This window comes from Manis javanica, chromosome 2 (genome assembly GCF_040802235.1).
Source record: "Manis javanica isolate MJ-LG chromosome 2, MJ_LKY, whole genome shotgun sequence".
Lineage (NCBI taxonomy): Eukaryota > Metazoa > Chordata > Mammalia > Pholidota > Manidae > Manis > Manis javanica.
Genome location: NC_133157.1, coordinates 4,565,826 through 4,584,834, shown reverse-complemented (window position 1 = coordinate 4,584,834; position 19,009 = coordinate 4,565,826). Strand labels below are relative to the sequence as shown.

General features: G+C 52.2%; 1 protein-coding gene across 2 annotated transcripts in view; it reads right to left on the bottom strand.

Annotated features, from left to right (window-relative positions):
- Positions 1-1,224: 1,224 nt before the first annotated feature.
- The window catches only part of MED27 (mediator complex subunit 27), a 272,303-nt gene continuing 254,518 nt past the window's right edge, over positions 1,225-19,009 (bottom strand). The window contains exon 7 of one of the 2 annotated variants that reach the window (XM_073222493.1): positions 1,225-1,287. In XM_073222493.1, coding sequence (XP_073078594.1) covers positions 1,240-1,287 — 48 coding nt within the window. In that variant the 3' untranslated portion in view covers positions 1,225-1,239. Of the gene's footprint in view, positions 1,288-2,303; positions 2,418-19,009 lie in introns of those variants that run through there. The other variant, XM_073222486.1, reaches the window with a different exon arrangement.

The following is a 19,009-nucleotide window of genomic DNA, read 5'->3' as shown; positions in this document are numbered from 1 at the left end:
CTACTGGCCAAGTCTTCCAGCCCTGCATCCTATTGGTCAAACCTTCTATCCCTTGTTTTACTGGTCAGAGCAGCTGCAGGATTTGCCGAGACCAAGGGGCTGGGGCAGTGGACTGAGACTCTTGGGGGCGCTGGCAAGATCACAAGAGACCGTGTGCGATGGAAAATGGTGTCTGTGAGCAGCTTTGGGAAATTATCTGCCATAGTGGCCGCGGTTCCAACCCCATCTATACGCCTCTTTAGCCCCCATGCCCCATGGCCTTCCAACCATCTTCCCTTGGGTGTCCTGTGTGCAGCTTGGACTCAAAACATCCAAAACTGGACCCAGCATTTAGGACCCTAAACCTGCTTCTCCTCCAGGGTTCCTACTCAGGAAATGTGCCCTCCTAACCCAGAATGCTTATTTGGAAGCCTGGGCACCCATCTTGCTCTGCTGTTCCAACGCCCATTCACTCAGCCACAGATCTCGGGCTTCCCCGCCCATCCCGTCCCACTGCAGCTCTCCGCTCCTCACGGAGGCCTCGGCCCCGGCAGCCTGCAGTGCACCCACAGCGCCCTCCAGGGCTCTCCTCCGTGCGGGCCCTTCTCACCATCTGTTCTCTATCTTGTGGCCAGAGAGGTCTCAGTGCGAACCTGCTGGTGTCAATCTCCACATTAAAAGCCTTCAGCCCCTCCCCCTCAGCCTGGGCAAAAGCGCACCCACCTGCTCTTGCCTCCGGCCTCCTCTCTCCTTCCCGGAGCCCAGGAAGCATGCACAGAACCTTCTGGTCATCATCCACTGCCAGGGCTTTCCCGATGTGCCGGGCTCTCCTGCTTTCTTCGGACCTTTGCAAGTTCTGTCCGCTTTGCCCCTCCTGCCCCAATCCCCCTCCTCTGGGAGACGGCCCCTTCTGCTCCTCAGGTCACACTTTAAATGTGATCTTTGAGAAACCCACCACTTTGTAAGCTTCGCATTCAACTAAAATGATGTTTTATCAAGCAAAATAGAATTAATGCACAGTAAACTGCATCCATTTAGAGTATACAATGTGGTGAATTTTGACAGATGTACACACTGTGAAATCTTCACCAAGGAGTCCCATCGCTCCTGAAGGCTTCCCTGTGCCTTCAGGACTGGCGGTCGATCCCTTCATCCAGCATCAGCCCCAGGCAGCCATGGGCCTGCGGCCTGTCACTCCAGATCGCTCTGCATGTTCCAGAACATCATATAAGGGAGTCCATAAGGGTGTGTGCTTTTTAGTCATATGTTAATTGTACAATTTCTTGTTTGCTTTTGAGGCCTCTCCCCCTAAAAGAATCAAAGACACACAAAGAGAGTGTCTTGAGTGCACTTGTGCTGTGTACAAGGCCTGGCACACAGTAGGTGCTCAATGAATACTTGCTGAGGAAATCAATAAATGTGATGAAATTAGGTCATTTCTCTGGGGCAGGAGCTATTTGGATCAGAGCTCTGGCATGTCTTTAGTGAGCAAAGAGCACAGGAGGCTTGCTAGCACAAGACCGTCTTCCCAGATACCCCCGTGTCGGGGCTCCATGACCACCCAGCCCTCCGTAGCAGCCCTGCTCCCCCTCCCCTCCCCATGACAGCTGGTAGGCCCACAGATCCCAGCACACAGCCTCCTTTTGGAAGTCAATTTCTTCCGATTTTTAAATTGTGGCAAAATACCCAGAAAATGTACCACCTTAACCATTTTAAAGTGTCCCATTCAAGGGCATTAAGTGCATTTAATGCTGTGCAACCGTCACTGCCATTCATCTCGAGAATTCCCTCATCTTCCCAAAGTGAAACTCTGTCCCCATTAAACACTCACTCCCTGCCTCCTTCGCCTGCCTCTGGCGCCCACCACTGTTTATGTCTCCATAAATTTGACGACTCTAGAGACCTCACATACAGACAGTCCTACCATACTGTTCTCTTGTGTCTAGCTTATTTCACGAGCATAATGTCCTCGGGCTCATCCAAGTTTTAGCAGGTGTCATCCCTTCTTTTTAAAGGGATAATTTAATAATATTTGTGTGTGCATGTATCTATATGTCTATATCTCATTTTACTTATCCATTCATCCACTGACAGGATCACTTCCACTTTTTGGCTATTGTGAATAATGCTGCTATGAATACAGATATCCAATACCTCTCTGAGGTCCTCAACTTATGATGGTTCAACTAACAATTTCCTGACTTTACAATGGTGTATAAGCGATATGCATTCAGTAGAAACCTTACTTTGAATTTTGCATTTGTATCTTTTTCCGGGCCAGCAATATGCAGTACGACGCTCTGGTGAGTCTGCGCCATGGCAGCGAGTGCAGCGTCCAGTCAACCAGCGGTCACATGGGTCAGCAGCCGACACCCTGACACTCGCTCTGCGCCCAGACGTCTGTTCTGTTTGTCCCTTTCAGTGTAGCACGTGATAAGCTGCATGAGATATCCAACACCTTATTATAAAATAGGCTTTGTGTTCGATGATTTTGTGCAACTACAGGCTAGTCTAAGTGTTCTGCGCACATTTAAGGTAGGCTAGGCTAGGCTAAGATTCAATGTTCGGTACGGGAGGCGTATTAAATGCATTTTCAACTTAAGATATTTTCAATTTATGATGGCTTATCAGGACATAACCCCATCTTAAGCTGAGAAATATCTGTATATCCATAAGAGGGATTGCTGGATCATATGGAAATTCTATTTTTAATTTCTTGGGGAACCACCACATTGTTTTCCAGAGGAGCTGGACCACTTCACACTTCCATTAACAGTGCACATGGATGGTTCCAATTTCTCTGCATCATCACCAATGCTTATTTTCTGTTTTTGGATAAAAGCCATCTTCAAGGGTGGGAGGGAAAAGATCATTTCTGATGATTGGTTTTAACCTTCTTCAAACTCTTCCCCCAAGAGCACTCCGGTCTCTGAACCACACAAATCTCAATGCTAGGAAATCTCAATCTGTGCCAACAGTGACACCACAGCCTGAGAGTCACTAATGGAAACCTGAGGCAGTCTTGGCTTTTCAGTGTCAACAGGGATGTAACGAGACCTCATCCTGGGAAGGGCCTGGGCCTGTGGTGGTGCCTGGTTACCCCCGGTCATGGGGACCCTGCCTGCCCACCGGAAAGGGGCTCCACGTGCCAGCCTGTCACCTGGGGAATGGGGAATGGACCCATAAGCCTGTGTTTCTGGCTCCTTGACACCCATCTTGCTCTCCTTCGTCCATGTGCTTTTAATTTTGCACTGTCTTATTATCTCACTTCTTGTGAGCCATTCTTAATTGTTTTTTTCCCCCCGCCGAACAAGGCAGGGCATAAATAAATACATGAGAAATTGAAAAACAGTGGTCTGTGACTGTAATTAGCAGGAGTCTTTGCTAGAGGCTGAGCTAATCAGAATACTATTTTACAAAGTCTCAGAGATGTAACAGCCACCAGCCTTTCACATGCCTTCACAGTCACCCCCCAGCCCCCGCCCCGCGGGGGGGTCACCAGGATGGGCTCTTCCCGGCGGCCCCCTGCCACCTCACTTCTCTGCACTGCAAGGTCTTCCCAAGGACTCGCTGGGAGCATTTGGCATGACAACGCCGCCGTCACTACCCAGAGCTGGTGAGACCTGTGTGGGTTCTGGCCCCCATCTCCCTCTCTGCCTCCTGTCGGTAAAGCGGCAGGCGCTGGCTGTTTCCGCTGCTCCTATCACCCTGGGGATTCATGCCAGCCAGCCTTCCTTCCCTGCTTCTGCCACCCCGTTCTAGTGTTTTGGAACCTGGTTGTTCCCCACCCCCAACACCTGAAGCATCTTTATTACCTTTTTTGGTATATAAAATGAACACCTACTTGTAAAAAAAAAAAAAACCATTGTTTTTTAGCTAATAGAAGTTAGGAGAAAGGAAAAAGAGCTACCCTATGTTAATATTTTGGCAGAAAGCCTTTCAGACCAGTTTCCCAAAGTAACATACTTTGAACACTAGCCCTGAGAAATGCTCCTTAGGGGAAAACAGGGATTCTGTGATCTAAAGTCTCTGGGAAGAGCTGCGTCCCACTTGCTGAAGATCACAGCCCGTCCGCAACATGAAGGTGCTGATCGCAGTTTGGAAAACACCATTTCAGGCTCTTTCCTATGAGTTGACTCCATGTACACACCAAAAACACACTGTTTTTTTTTTTAAGTTTTAAAAAAGTCAGATTATACCAAATAGATTTTTTTCTGCTTGATATATTATGGGCACTTTTGTATGTCAGTAGGTATAAATTCATATCATCAGTGCAGTTTTAAAATTAATTTTGATAGATAATAAATGTACTTGGATAATGGCCCAACTGATGTTCAGCAAAGGTGTGCAAAGAGTTCAGTGGAAGAAAGAGCCTTTTTAACAAATGGCCCTGGAGCAATTGGTCATCTGCAGGCAAAATTACGAGCATCACATTCAGTCTCACACCTTATATAAAAATTAGCTGAAAATGGATCAGACTTGCATGTAAAACATAAAAGTATACAACTTTTAGAGGAAAGAAAGGAGAAAAACATTTGAATCCACTCTTCTAAGAGAATGAAAAACCAAGTCACAGACTGAGAAGAACTAGCTGCAGACCGTACCTCTCACAAAGGCCTAGTATTCAGACCACACAAAGCCGTCTCCACACTCAGCGCTGACCAAACCAAACGCTCCGATTAGAATATGGGCAAAAGACGCAAAGAGACATTTCACTGAAGGGGAGAAACAGATGGCAAGTAAGCACATGAAAATATGCTCAACATCACTAGCTTTTAAGGAAACACAAATCAGGACCACAATTTGATATCACTATGCACCCATCAGAATAGTAAGAACACCAAATTCTGGGGAAGATACAGAGAAACTGGCTCACTCCTACATTGCTGGTGGGAATGTAACACGGTACAGGGCTCTAGAAAACAGTTTGGCAGCTTCTTAAAAGACTGGACATGCAGCCTCCTCTCATCCAGCAGCTGCACCCCTGGGCATATATCCCAGAAAAACAAAAACTTGTTTCCATACTAAAACCTGTACACTGATGCTTATAGCAACTTCATTCATAATAGCTAAAAACTGGAAATACCCAGATGTCCTCCAACAGGTGAATGGTTTACCTGCACACCATGGAATACTACTCAGAAATAAAAAGAGATGGACTACCGATATGCTCAACAATCTGGATGAATCTCCAGAGAACTATGTTTAATAAAAAAAGCCAATCCCCAACAGTTATATATACTGTATGATTCCATATACATGGGAGTCAAGGAATAATTATGACGATGGAGAACAGATTTGTGGCTGCCAGTGGTTAAAGAGTGGGCGGAAGCCGGAGGGAAGTGGGTGTGACTCTAAAAGGGAAACAGGCAGGACAGCTGTGGCGATGCTAATGTTTTGTATGGTGATGGTGTCACTGTCAATATCCTTGAGATATTGTACTACAGTTTCACAACATGTTACCATTGGGTACAACGTGTCTGGGATCTCCTTGTATTATTTCTTACAACTGCATATGAATCTACAATTATCTCAAAATAAAACATTCTAAAAATTTCACGGAAGCATTTAGACAGCAAAAAGTAGGTTTCCTACCCTCCCCAGGAGTGAGCACCGTTATTAATGTCTGTATCCTTGTTTCCAAAAGTTGTGCTATATTTCATTAGGTGGATGTGCCATATTTTACAGGACCAATTCCATATTGTTAGAGTTTACATCGTTCCTAATTTTCACCATTGCAAGCCATGTTATTATGAGCATCGCTGTGTATATATCTTTGCTACAAGTGACATTTCTGGGTCAGGACATAAGCATATATGAAATGTTGATACATGTTGCCATTTTGTCCTCTAGAAAGATTGTATCAATTTACACTTTCCCTGACAGGTTCATTCTCTGACTCTAACAATCCGCTTCTCTCCTCACTAATCCACACTTGAAATTAAGAAAGGGCACAGCCAATAAAAATCCTGGATAAACTTTATCTCTACATTTCATACAATCTAAGGCATCAGAATGAGAAGCAGAGGCATGCCTTCCTTGTTGACCAAATTTCTAAGAGGCAAACATACCAATTCATCACTTAGACTGCTTTTTTTTTTAAACGAACAACAATGTTCTGGACTTAGAAAAGATCGCCCATTCCTAGTTTTGATATAGCATTTCCTTTACTCTTCACCTGAGAAGCCTTCTGGAAATCCCTTCTAAACTCACTTTTGCTGCTCTGCAAAGTAAACTGTGACCTCTCCTTTCTTAGAGGGGAAAGGTCAATTTTCATAGTCTATCACAACCAGAATGGTAGGATAAGAGCACGACAGGTCAAGGCTGGAGTAACATCAGCCCAGTGGCGGGAAACTCAATTCTGCATCAGCAAGTTCTGGCTGAGATGCCTGTACTGTCACTTATGGGTTGGGTGGTCTTGGCCAAATTATTTAAATGCTGCTAAGCCTGTGTCCTTGAGTGTAAACCGGGCATGATAATAGTGACCACTTTAATAAGGCAGGGAGAAAAGGGCTTTACTCTAGCTCTAGCTCGATGCTTTCACAGGGAGGGCGGAGAGAGGGAGGTCCAAGCGAGGGAGGTGATTCACAGAACATCACCTGGTGGAGAGAAAGGCCGGGACTGGAAGATGCAGCTCCAGACTCCCACCGCGGCCCTCAGTGCCGCCGCCACCAAAGCCACCATGAGTCTTTTGACTTGTTCTAAAGCTAAGGGAGGGAAAGTTACCTCATTGAGTAATTCACGGGCATTCATGAAGGATGCTAGAATTTGCATTTGCAGCAATACCAAGGCTGCTATCTCACAGGCAGAGGAATCAGGCAGAGGCTCTTTTGGCCAAAAGGCTCAGAATTCCCCACCCTTTTCCCAACCCACGTGACTCTAATGCGCTCAGAGTCTGGCCCTGCTACTGAACGCACCTTCCTGCAAAATCCACAAACCAGAATCTGCACTTATAGCTTTTTTCCTTTAATTAAAATAGTTCTTATGGCTTTTTTTTTTTTCAGATTACAAAAGCTATAACACTTTCATTGTAGGAAAAGTAAAAATACAGATAAGCAAAAAGAAGGGGGCGAAGAAGCCACAATCCTACCCTGCAGCTTTGAACTAGAAAATCAACTAAGTGCATTTCAAGAAAGGAAAACATCTAGGAGGATTCTCTGGGGTTTTGAAATCAGTGAATAAAAGCCAGCTCACTGGGGCCCTTCTCCGCCTGCTCTACCCACGAACCACCTCAGCGAGGCCCCGCAGCGAGTCCAAGTCCACCGTCCTCAGAGCCCGGTCACTGCAGCTCCGTGCTGATGCTCTAGCAGCAACCAGCCTGCCACCTCCGCTTTCCTCACTGGCTCTGGGCTTTCACTTTATTTCTAGATTGTTTTTAAGGTCTAGCAAACACACAGTACTGCGGGACAATTCTAAGTGCACAGCTTGGTGATATTTACATGTGTGCACACCTACAGAGCCGCCATCGGAACACCATCTAGAAGGATCCCTTGTGCCCCTTCTAGTCAGACCCCACCCCATGGAGGTAACCATTATTCTGACCTCCAACATCACAGATTCATTTAGCCTGGTTTTGAACCTCATATGAATGGGAAGGGGGGGTCTTTCCATTGCTCAGTGTTATGTCTATGAGGTTCACTTACCCTGGCCATTAAGTTCTTTCTCACTGCTAACACTCCGTCATATGAAATGGGTGCGACTGCCACAATCCGTCCACCCGTTCTACTGCCGATGGACCCCGGGGTCGTTTCCGGGTCTGGGCTGTTACCACTGACGCAGTCACGAATGTTCTGCTGCCTGTCTTCTAGTGGCCGTAAGCGCGTGTTTCCCGATTTCCAGGTATGTGCCCAGGAACAGGACTGCCAGGCCTTAGCGTAAGTGCCTACCGGCTTTGCAGGTGCTGCCAGACGTTTCCCCAGGTAGCTGTACCGACTGGCACCCCCCACCCCCCCACCCGTCTCTTGGCTTTTAGAACATGCGGTAATGACACAGGGGGCCGCACAACGTGCACCAGGAAGGAGCCCCAGTCCTTCCGTGCCCTCCGCTTACGTGCTGTTTCGGATCTGCAGGCGGCGAGGGACACAGAATGCGCTGGAATGCCGTCTTTAAGTGGTCCACCCCCACCCCCCACCCCCGACTCCCGCGCCCTGAGCCGAGGCCCCTACGCGGGTATTCCGCGCCGCCCCTGGAGGCAGCCTCTCCCCAGCGCCCGGTGGGGCCCAGCGGGGACAGCCCTCCTGGGGGGCATTTGCGGCCCGCCCCCCACAGCACCCAGGGACAGGGCAGGTCGGCACCGCTCTAGGATTCGCGCCTGGGGTGGCGCAGTGGCTGGCAGGGGCGAGCGCCCCTCCGGACCGCCTGGCGGCCGGCCGAGCCCTGCGTGCGCAGCCGCTAGAGGGCAGCACAGCCCCGCCGACGGCCTGCCCGCCCGCCAGGCCGGCGCCGGCCGCGGAGCCGAGAGGCTGGGCCCGGGAGAGGCTGGGCCCGGCTTCCTGGCAGTAACGACGCCTCACTCCCTGTGGGTGTATGGTGAGGCTTACTTCTAGAAGTAGTATTAGCAGCCATAATAACAGTAGGTATGGGGTCTCGTGCTGGCCCCTGGGCTGGTGCTTCCCGCACATGCCCTCCTACAGCCCTCACAGCCACCTCTGAAGAGCTGACGAGGGAAGGGGTGGGAGAGGCAGGAACGGGGCTCCATGCTTGCTGGGCACCGAGCGCCCTCCTTCAGAGCAAGCCCACCTCCACAGGTGCTCTCATTATCCGCCCCTGCCCCACCCCACGCAGCCTGGCCGCAGGGCAGGGCCACACTCCGTTTGGGAGGCCCGAGGCGCTGTGCGTGGATGGGGCTGTCGGCTCCACGGGGGTCGCCTGTACACGGGGCAGTGATGTTGACTGCCTGGCTCTGGGCTTCCTTCACCCCCCGCCTCTGCTTCCCCAAAATACGAGGGAGAAGAAAATTGGCACTTTTCTCTCGCTGCCCCTTGGAGGTGCCCCAAAAGTTTTGGGGGTCAGAGCGGCAGTGGGGTTGGGGGTTTCCTGTGGTGCCCAGCCGTCCCCCCTGCTCCTGCCAGAGCAGCTCTTACAGGCTTTGCACATTTTACTCTGGAAAAAAAGAGTTCTGATGCTAAAATTAACCCCAAAATGTTTAAAACCACTAGACAAGACAGTTCCTGAGGTCCCTCCTAGTTTTGAATACTTTATGAAGACCTTTCTTGAACCTATTTATATTTTTAGCTGGTAAGTTCAATTTACCTTTTCCCTAGTGGGTGCAGACTTCTATTTTTGATTTTGTTTTTTGAATCATTAAGGTTTTCTTTCTTGAGGTTCAGGCACTACCGCCCCCCACCCCCCACATCCAGCTCCAGCACTGGCAGATTTTCCGCGAAGGCTCTGTTCCACCCTATTCCTGGCCTACACTCCAGCCATGCCCCACCTCAGCGTTCTCACTCCGGACGGGCATCCTGACCTTTCCGTCTGGGGCTGCCTACACGACCGTCCTTTACCTTATCGATCTGGCCTGAAGTCGTGTTGCTTCTCAGAGAACACAGCAACGCGGGGGCCCTGCGGCATTTCCGGCTTGGGGTCTGGGGAGGAGAAGGTGTTTTGGGCAAGTGGGATGGGAAGAGCCACTCCCATAACTAGGAGACGGAGCACCATGTGCACCCGCATGTTTTCCTCCTTATCATTTCCTGATCCATGCTTCCAACCCTCTCTCCCGAATGCAGAGATTAATCCGTTCTATTTGAATAAATTCCCCCACGTTAAGCAGTTTTCAAAGTGTCTGAGAAAGAGGGTGAATTTCGACCTTCCCACCCCCGAGAGCATTTTTAACAGCCCCTGTTCTGCTGGAAGACAGTGGTGTGGCAAGAAATACCACTCTGCCTGTCAATAAACACCCCTCAGCCTCATCCGCAGCCGGCCCTGAAGGAGAGACTCTCTTTCTGTGGGGAGCGTCTTCAGACATCGCCATCCTCTGATGGAAGGACACGGTGTCCTTCGTGATGAAGCCCCCCTGCCCTCTGCCTGAGAGCCAGCTGACCAGTCCGCCTCGGCCTTGCCCCCTCCAGCAATGCCCACTCCCCACCTAAAGGGACCTTGCCACAGGGGCTGGGCAGGTATGAGACACTAAGAGTCCCAACACACAGAAACCATCTGTGGCTTGAGGGTGACATGGCCTCAGCTCTGGCGCTGCTGTGAAACACAGTATGAATAATGGGAGAAGGGGGTTTAGACTAAGATCCAAATCTTTGCTGTGACCTCCAGGCCACACCTGAGCTCCGGTCCTCCCTGGGGCCCCTCACTTGTGCTCACCATTCTCTGGACACCAGACCTGCCTTCAGCCATGGCAGTGGCCACCCACTTGTCCCTTCCAGCCCTGCCCACGTGTGGGCCTCTCTCCCACAGCCCACAGCGCCATCTCCCCTCAAGCCTTGTCTTGGTTTGGTGGTCACGCCTAAGAGACCCCCTGGAAAACGAAGCTCCTCCACCTTATCCCCCACTAGGGTACCTTGCCCTCCATAGTGCAGGACAGCCCATCTAGGTGGGATGCGTTAGTTTCAGTTTCCCCAAACAGGCCGTGAGTCGCCTCTGTCTGCCCCAGCCCCAGCGCAGGGCCCACAAAGGGGCCCAATGAATGTCTGCTGAATAAATGAGAACTTAGCTAATGACCAATGAGTAGCTGGACCACAGGGGCCAAGCACGAGTGAAGGGATATCCTCGCGGGTAGGAACTGCCAGTAAGCTTCCCACAGGGCTGAATCCTGGGTCCAGCCCAGGACCAGGCTGTCCGGGGTCAGGGGCTGATGGGGAGCAGGGAGAGTACGAGACGACGCACCCACTGTCTGGGGGATGGATGTAGGTGTGTGCGGGAGACGGAGCCATGGCCCAGGCAGCGCGCCTGTGCACGCTGTGTCCCAGGGGGAGAGGCCAGCTGGCTGCAGGGCTCAGGGACCGTTCTCTCCACCGCAATGAGCCCTACAATAAGGAATGTGATCACTATTTGTTGAGGACCTACTTTGCGCAAGGCATGGTTTCCTGGATGCTGTTCAGCCATAAACAAAGTCCCAGCTCTCATGGAGTGTCCATTCCAGATCAAATACAAGGAAATATCCATTCATCGGTTAATGGGCATTTGGACTTCTCCCAGTTTCCAGCTAGCACAAATTTTAAAATTATGGCCTATCAATACACTGGACCAGTGCTCAGCAAAAAGGGAATGGGAGCTACTGATACACAGAACATAATGATGCTGAGGGCAAGTGAGATAAAGAAGAGTACATGCTGGAAGATTTCATTACATAAAATTCTGGAATGTGCAGACTGGTTTACAGTGGCAGAAAGCAGGTCAGTGGTTGTCCAGGGATGTTGGGGGCAGGCAGGGGACACAAAGGGACATGAGAGGACTTTAGGGGTACTGTATTTTTTGCAGGGTTGCCATAACAGAGCATCACAGGCTGGGTGGCTTAAACCAGAAGCGTGTTTCTGTCCTTGGGGCTAGAAGTTGAGGCCAAAGGGCTGGAAGGTTCTCCTGAGGCCTTGCTCCTTGGCTCGCAGGCACCGTCCTCTCCCTGTGTCCTCACGTGCTCGTCCGTCTGCCTGTCTGTGTCCTCATCTTCTGTTCTTACAAAGACACCAGTCATGTCGGATTAGAGCCCACCCTTGTGACCTCATCTCAACCTCATCACCTCTGGAAAGACCCTGTCTCCAAACACCGTCACATTCTGAGGTCCTGGGGGTTCGGACTCCAGTATATGAATCTTCAGAAGGCCACAATTCAGCCTATAACAGGTATGTTCCCTATCTTGATGGTACAGATGTATCAAATTGAACACTTTAGATATGTGTATGTAATTATTCCTCAATAAAGCTGTTGGAAAAACAAGTTAACAGGCATATCACACTTAGGCGATGAGATGAAGGGGGAGGGCACGTGGAGTTGGGGAGGGGTGGTGGGGCCCCCCTGCTCTGAGTGGGAATGAGGCCAGAATGGGGGAGGTCAGGGGGTGAAGATGAGAAGCATCTGGAGACACCTGTGGAGGTTTACCTTGTGTTTATATTGTCTCCTCTTCTGAATGCTGAGAAGCACTTTAAAATGGGGAGTGGGGACAGCTGCAGGGCATCCTGGTCAGGGAGAGGAGGTTCCCCAAATCCCAGGGGACTTAGGTAATGTGTTCAGATTCCGTAAATGTTATTGTGGTTATTCCAATTTTGGCAAGACAACAAGGATAAGAGCTGAATTTCTAAAGACAGACATTTTTTTTTAAAAGCAGTTTAAGGCTCACAGTCAAACTAAACAGAAAATACGGACATTTCCCACGGACTCTGTGCCCGCTCACACGCACGCCTTCCCCACTGTCAGCATCCCCCACCGGATGCGGCATCTGTCACAGTGAACCGACACTGACACATCAACACCCAGCGTCCCTAGGTCACACCAGGTCTCACTCTTGGTGTCCATGGGTTTGGACAAGTGTATAATGACATGAGCCCACCATCACGGTGTCATGTGGAGTATTTTCACTGCCCTAAACATCCTGCGTCTGCCTCCCTCCCTCCTGACCCCTGGTGACCACGGATCTGTTTACTGTCTGCACAGTTTTGCCTTTTCCAGAATGTCACAGAGCTGCAATCGTGTACTAGGTGGCTTTTTCAGACAGGCTTCTTTCACTTAGCGTTTAACTCTCACGGCTCAGCAGCTCAGAGTAGTATTCCACGACGTGGACGTACCACAGTTTGTTAATCCGTTGATCTACTGAGGGACATCTTGGTTGCTGAGCGTTTTTCTAAGCATCAGTTTTCTTAAGGAAATTCACAGGTACATGTAGGAAAACCAAAGAGAAGAAATTTGGAAAACCAAAGAGAAGAGAACAGCCTTTTTTGGAGGTAAAGATGACTTTAAAACAAAACACCGCTATTGACAGCAAGCTGGGCCAAACGCTTCACCTTGCATGCCGAGTAGGATTCACTCATTTATTCAACATGCATTTATTGAGCACTGACCTTGGGCCAGGCCACATTCGGGGGATACACTTCTAACAGACGGGCCTAATCGCTGACCATGTGGAATGTCCCACCTATGGGCCCACAGGGTCCACCGAGACAGGCTGCCGGGGTGGGAGTGGACTCTGAGGCCAGGTGCGGCTCTGTGGGGAGGAGGCTGTGACTCCGTAGTCTGGCAGGGGACCAGAGCTCTCCGCCAGCCCATCACCGTCCCGGCTTACCGCTGTCACCCCAGGATAATGACTAATGACGCCTTTCCTTGCCTGGCATTTGGCTGGCAGGCTGTGTTGGGGAGGCAGTTTTCCTGCCCTCCTTAGCTCAGGAGAATCACATAAAATGCAATTCCCTGTGCAGAGCCTGGGACGTCTAAAAATCTTCCTGTTAATTCAAATATCCCTGAGATCACTCACCAAATCCAGATTTCTTTAGATTTAAATATTAACTTTGTTGGTTGTATTCCTTAGATCAAAACTTGAAGGTGTCTGTTTTAGGGAGAAAAAACCCTCAGTAAATTATACATTGAAAACATTATTTTGAAGATAATGTCATGAGGAGTGAATTATGAATGTACGTATTGGGGATGGGATAAAAAAAGTCAGAGGGAGAAGATATAAACCATGTTTCTGATTTATAGTCTTTTAAAAAATTAACACTTGTTGCTTTTAAAAAATTGATCACCTGCTTCATGCCAGCCTCTGTGCTAGGTACTGGAGTGTTCACATTTAATTCTCCCAAAAGTCCTTTTTGGATGTACTTTTAACAAAGGGGATCCACCAGCCTGGGGGAGGAGGCAGGGGTGAGGGGACTGGAAGCCAGTGTGGTGGCCTCGAGGGCTTGTCCCTTCCAGGGCTAGGCGCCTCTTGAGCCTCAGGGGAAGCAGCCCTATTTCAGAGGAAGTATCTCACCTTCCCCTGAAAACTCCTAGCAAATGTGTTATCATCGCCTCCCATCAGGACTTCTTGTCTCAAGATGTTGTCCCCTGGTGGTCATAGTGACCCGTGGCACTTTGGAGGGAGTTCCCTGTTTGCCAAGCCCACTCATCCGCCGGAGCCCCTCCCCACCTCTGCCTGGAAGCTTGGTAGCTGCGGGGCTGCTGCTGTGTGGGAAGAAAGACCCCCATCAATTGGGGTCTCCCCAGGGTCCTGCCTTTCTTCCCTGCCTTTCTCTGTGGCCAGGAGACCCTTTGGCAGGGCCGGCGGGATGCGGAGGTGACCCAGGCTGCCTTGGGGAGGACTCGTCTGAACAAAAGCCTGACCAGCAAATAGGATAGCCAGCAGGGAATACAGTCAATATCCCAAAGTCAAGCCACAAAAACGGGGTTCAGAAGCACAAAGCAGCTGGGAGCTGGTGTTAGTGGCCGTGGAAGGCTCTGCCCACCCCTTCTCCATTGCCAGGACCTGGTGGCACCCTGGGGGGAAGGTGGACGGAGCCTGTGTCGCCTTTGGCTGGCAACCTATTGAAGCTGGTGCAGCTGACCTGGAGCCCCATAAGAAAGCTGGCATCTGGTATTTCAGGCACAAGTTAGCTCTGTGGCATTGGCCTGTCTCTACCTCTCTGGGTTTCACAAGAGGAGAAAAATGAAGGTGTTGAATCAAATGCTCTTTCTGGCTTCATGAATCTACGATTCCTACCCCATTCATCCTGGCCAAGGGGAAAAACTCTTTGCCACCCCTGCCTACCACAGACTCAACGCACGTTCACGGAGCACCAACTACGTGCCAGGCACTGTGACAAGGACGGGGTTCCAGCAGTGAGCCAGACATGGTCCCTGTCGTTGGCTGAAAAGAATGGCCCCCCCAGAGATATACAGGTTTCCCCCACTATCTGAAAGCAAAGACGTAATTAGCAATCACTTACATGGAAAAAAGTGTGCGCGTTTCCTGAAACAAAAACCTCTCCTAGGCTTTTCTGATTCCTTAGACTACTTGCAACCAGAGGCACAGAGTAACTCGAGATGCAGTGCAGATGCTTACAGACACAGTTCTCAGCTAGGGTGGCTGGGTGCTGAGATGCGGTGCGGCCCCGGGACAGGAGCCTGGCGGGGCTGCCTTGCCCCTTGGGCTGCGTGCTGCCTCCGCTTTGGCTCACAGCAAAACCCCTGGGCGCTACTTGCACTTTTTGCCTTTTCTCATAAAAGTGAAAATCTTCTGCAGATTTCTTTCAGTTAACTAAAATCAGGTCCTAATGTTGGTCTTTCGTCAAAGTGAAGTGACATATAACACAAGCTTTTGAAAAGCAGGGGTACCTGCATTCACCTCCCAGCCCCCAGGACCTGTGACCATTACCGTGTGTGGTGGAAGAGCAAGCGATAATCTTATTGGGAAAAAGGGTCTTTGTAGATGTCGCTGAGTCAAGGCCCTTGGGATGGGGGTCACCCCAGACCATCTGGGTGGGCCTGTCATCCGCAGTGTCTTTGTAAGGGACAGGCAGGGGGAGAGGGACACACAAGGCACAGGATATCGGGGCCAGTGCTGTGGCAGCAAACCGGGGGATGCTGGAGGCCGCAGAAGTTGAGGAGCAGGGATGGGTCCCCAGCACCTCCGAGGGAGCGGGGCCGACCCTTCATTCTGGTCCAGTGAGGCTGATACTGAACTTCTAGTCTCCAGAACTGTGAGTGAATACATTTTCCGTTGTTTTCAGCTTCTCAGTTTGGAGTAATTGGTTCCAGCAGTCACAGGAACCGAATAGGAACTCAAGAGCTCTGCCTAGTTGGTCAGCAAGGACAGCAGGCAGGAGCAGCCCAGTGTGGTCAGCGCCGTGTCGGGTGGGGGCAGGGCGCACTGGGTGCCTGTGATGGGGCGCCTCTCCAGGTGAAGGTCGCGGTCAGAGAGTGGGAGGGACTTCCTGTTTGAGGACAAGGGCCTCTGGGACCCCCGCTGCCCTCATCTTGGGGTGGGGCTCCCAGCTGAGCGTTCAGCCTGTGTCCATGGCTGATCAAACCAGGTGGGCACACAGCCCAAGGATGACCAGTCCTCCAGGCGACTGGAGGTAGGATGGACCAAGAAAGGGCATCAGATCCTTGAGGGGTTGGTGAGCTGCCATTCTTCTCCCAGGTGTTTGAAGAATGGGCAGCTCCTCCTGAGGGGGGCTCAGCCACAGAAGGAGCCAGGGGCCTACAGCTTCATTTCAGGTCTCAGATTTTGCCCTGTCCAGAGGCCTGGCTGATCCCGCTCCCAATTTCCGGGAGACACCCTGGCGACTTTCACTGTTCCCCTACGCCCAAGGGTTGCCACTCTTTACAGGCAGAGTGCTGCCGGGTACCCCGGGGTCCCGCTGCCTCTCTGCAGCTTAGATGGATGGATGACCCCACCCCCTGAGACACAGAGAGGTTACATGGCCAACCCCAGGGCAGCCCAGATAGCGGACGGCGGTAGTGGAAGTTGCACCCCCGGAAGAGGCTGGGAGTGGTGGCTGTGCCCTGACCCACTACACTCAGCGAACAATGGTGCTGCCTACAGGCCAGGCTTGCTGAGCTGGCTCTCCCTCCGCAGAGCCAGGTAAGCTGGGGCGGTCTGTGAGGGCTCAGAGACTCCCAGCAGAGGGAGAGAGCTCGCTGTCCCTGCACACCTCGCCTGGTGCCCAGGTTTGTGATCTGCGGCCACCCCCTCTCCTGGGAAGTGGGGACAGACAGAATGGTGGCCAGGGGAAGGCCGGCTGGCCGGGGGGCTGGGGGTGGGCCAGGAGGCTTTCAGCCCCTGAATGCAGCCCTTTTCAGGAGGAAGCCCTCCCAAAGGGGGGGCTTGGTCACGGAGTCGGCCCGGGGGCCGGGCCGCTTGCCCACGCAGGCCCCATGTGGCCCGTGTGCAAGTCCCCCACCTCCCTCTTGCACCCCCGTCTCCCCCACCACGCTCTGCTGGAGCAAACACCTTCCAAGGGAGGATCGATGCAGGCAGAGGGATTTTTTCTGAAGAAACAGCGAGGTTCTTTAATTAAACTCTCTATAAGCTCTTAAATCCAGGGAGCTTTTCTAGCTCATCTGAAAACTGGGCTGTGACATTGAGAGAAGGATGACCCCTGACCTGGGGAAGACGCCCTTTGTTCCTGGGCTGTGGGCTGCCTCCCTGGCACCCCGCTCTCATGTGGGTGCATCACCTGCTCCCACCTCCCCAGACAGCCCTGCTCCCCTCACTCGGGAAGCTACCCCCACTGCCGCTCTGAGACACACAGGGAGCCGCCTGTCTGCTGGGCAGCCAGGGGCGGGTGGTCCTGCCTTCCACAGCCACAGCTGGGGGCTAGAGGGGGGAGTGAAAGGACACTGACGGTGGTGCAGGTCACAGAATGTGGGCTGGAAAGGGACTCAGGAGACCCTCAAGACCACTGCCCCTCCCCACTCCTCACGGAGGGACTTAGAGGCCACAGAGTGAGTCAGCAGCAGCCCAGCCTTGAAGCCAGTAGACTGATTTATCAGTTTAACAATTTTAATAGGTGCCATTTATTTACTTAGTATTTACTACCTGCTAAGCACTCCACCTGACCCAGTCATCTCAGTTAGGTCCACAATGACCCTGAGAGGTGGGCGCCCCCTTTCTGTAGATGAGTGGAGGCCACAGGAGGCCATGGCACTTGCCCAAGGCTGCTGGTTAGCAAGTGATGGAGCAGGACTTGAACCCAGAGCTGTTGACTCTGTAGTATAAGCTTTTAAAGGCTCCCCCACTTAGCCCACTCTCTGGGGGGACGAGAATGTGCAGCCAGGTCGGGACCCTTTAGGAATTCAGCAAAGGCGCCATCCCTGAGAGTCCCTGCCCCGGACAAGGACAGCATGTCCGCAGTTCCCCACGGAGCGGCAGGATGGCACATGCCTGTGGGGTGCCTGCAGCCTTGGGCCACAGCCACAGGGTCGGTGCCAGCCCTACCACGAGCATTTGAGGACGTCCGTGAGCCCCGTGCTCTGAGCAGCAGCTCGCAGGCTGTTCATGTGGGCATCCGGCGGGGCAGCCACCCTGCGCCCAAGTGTCTGTGGTCCAGCCCGGGGTGAGGACCCTGGGAACCATGAGACCAGGTGTAGAAATCAAAAAAGCTTTCTACAGGACAGATTGGCAAGGGGCCCTGGAGACCGCCCAGTCCATGCGACCCCTTTCTCAGGTGGGGAGCTGGGGCTCAGAGCAGGGAGGGACCCGGAGGAACCCACCCAGGGCCATTGTCCACCACCAGGCACAGGACGTGGCTCTTGGACTGTGTCAGGGGCCCTGGCTAGCCCCCCTGAGGAAGCTTGGGCCTGTTCTTCCCCGGCTGGGGGGGCTCATGCATGGAGCCTCCCCGGATCCTGGGTCCGGCCAGGGGATATGTGGCAGCAGAGCAGGGGGAGGCCCTCCGACCCTCCAAGCTGGGCCCTGCCCCTGGGAAGGACGGTGCCAATGGGGCCAAGAGGAAAGATGAAGGGTCAGAAACCACCAAGAGCTCGCGGCTCCAAGGCCAAAGCCGGCCACGGCCAGACAGCTGGGCCCGGGGGTCGGGGCCAGGGGGCCTGTCTCGGAGGTTTCCCCTCTCCTGCTCCCCTGCATTACTCCCTCGAGGAGGGACCTTCTGGTCTCCAGAAAATGCACCACCGAGGCCTCTCGTTTCCCTAACATTCCATGTCCCCAGAGCACTTCTCATATCTGCCATTAAGTGACTTCCGGTCAGGATGGTTATGGAACAAGAAATGCTGGGTTCCAGGTCCCGGCCCCTCTCCCCAGAGAGGAACCCTATCAGGGCTCAGGGCTGGCAGGGGGCAGCGTTGGTAAAGGGCCTCACCCTGACCCCGGGGCACCATCGTCGCGGCCTCAGGCTTGGGGTCAGCAGGCTTGCGGTGCCTGCACCTGCCCCCCAGCATTTCCTGGGCGCAGCTGGAGGTCCCCGGGGACTTGCCTCCAGCACCAGCTTCTTCCGGCCTCTCGGTGGGATCTGCCTGCCCTCGACTTGTCTGAGTTCTAAAGGAACCCTGGGCCCCTGCACTCAGTGGTGACAAACATGGCCTTCGCAGGGAGGATGGCTGGGGACAGAACGATGCTCCCCTTGAAGACATCCGCGTCCCGGTCCCAGAATCTGTGAGC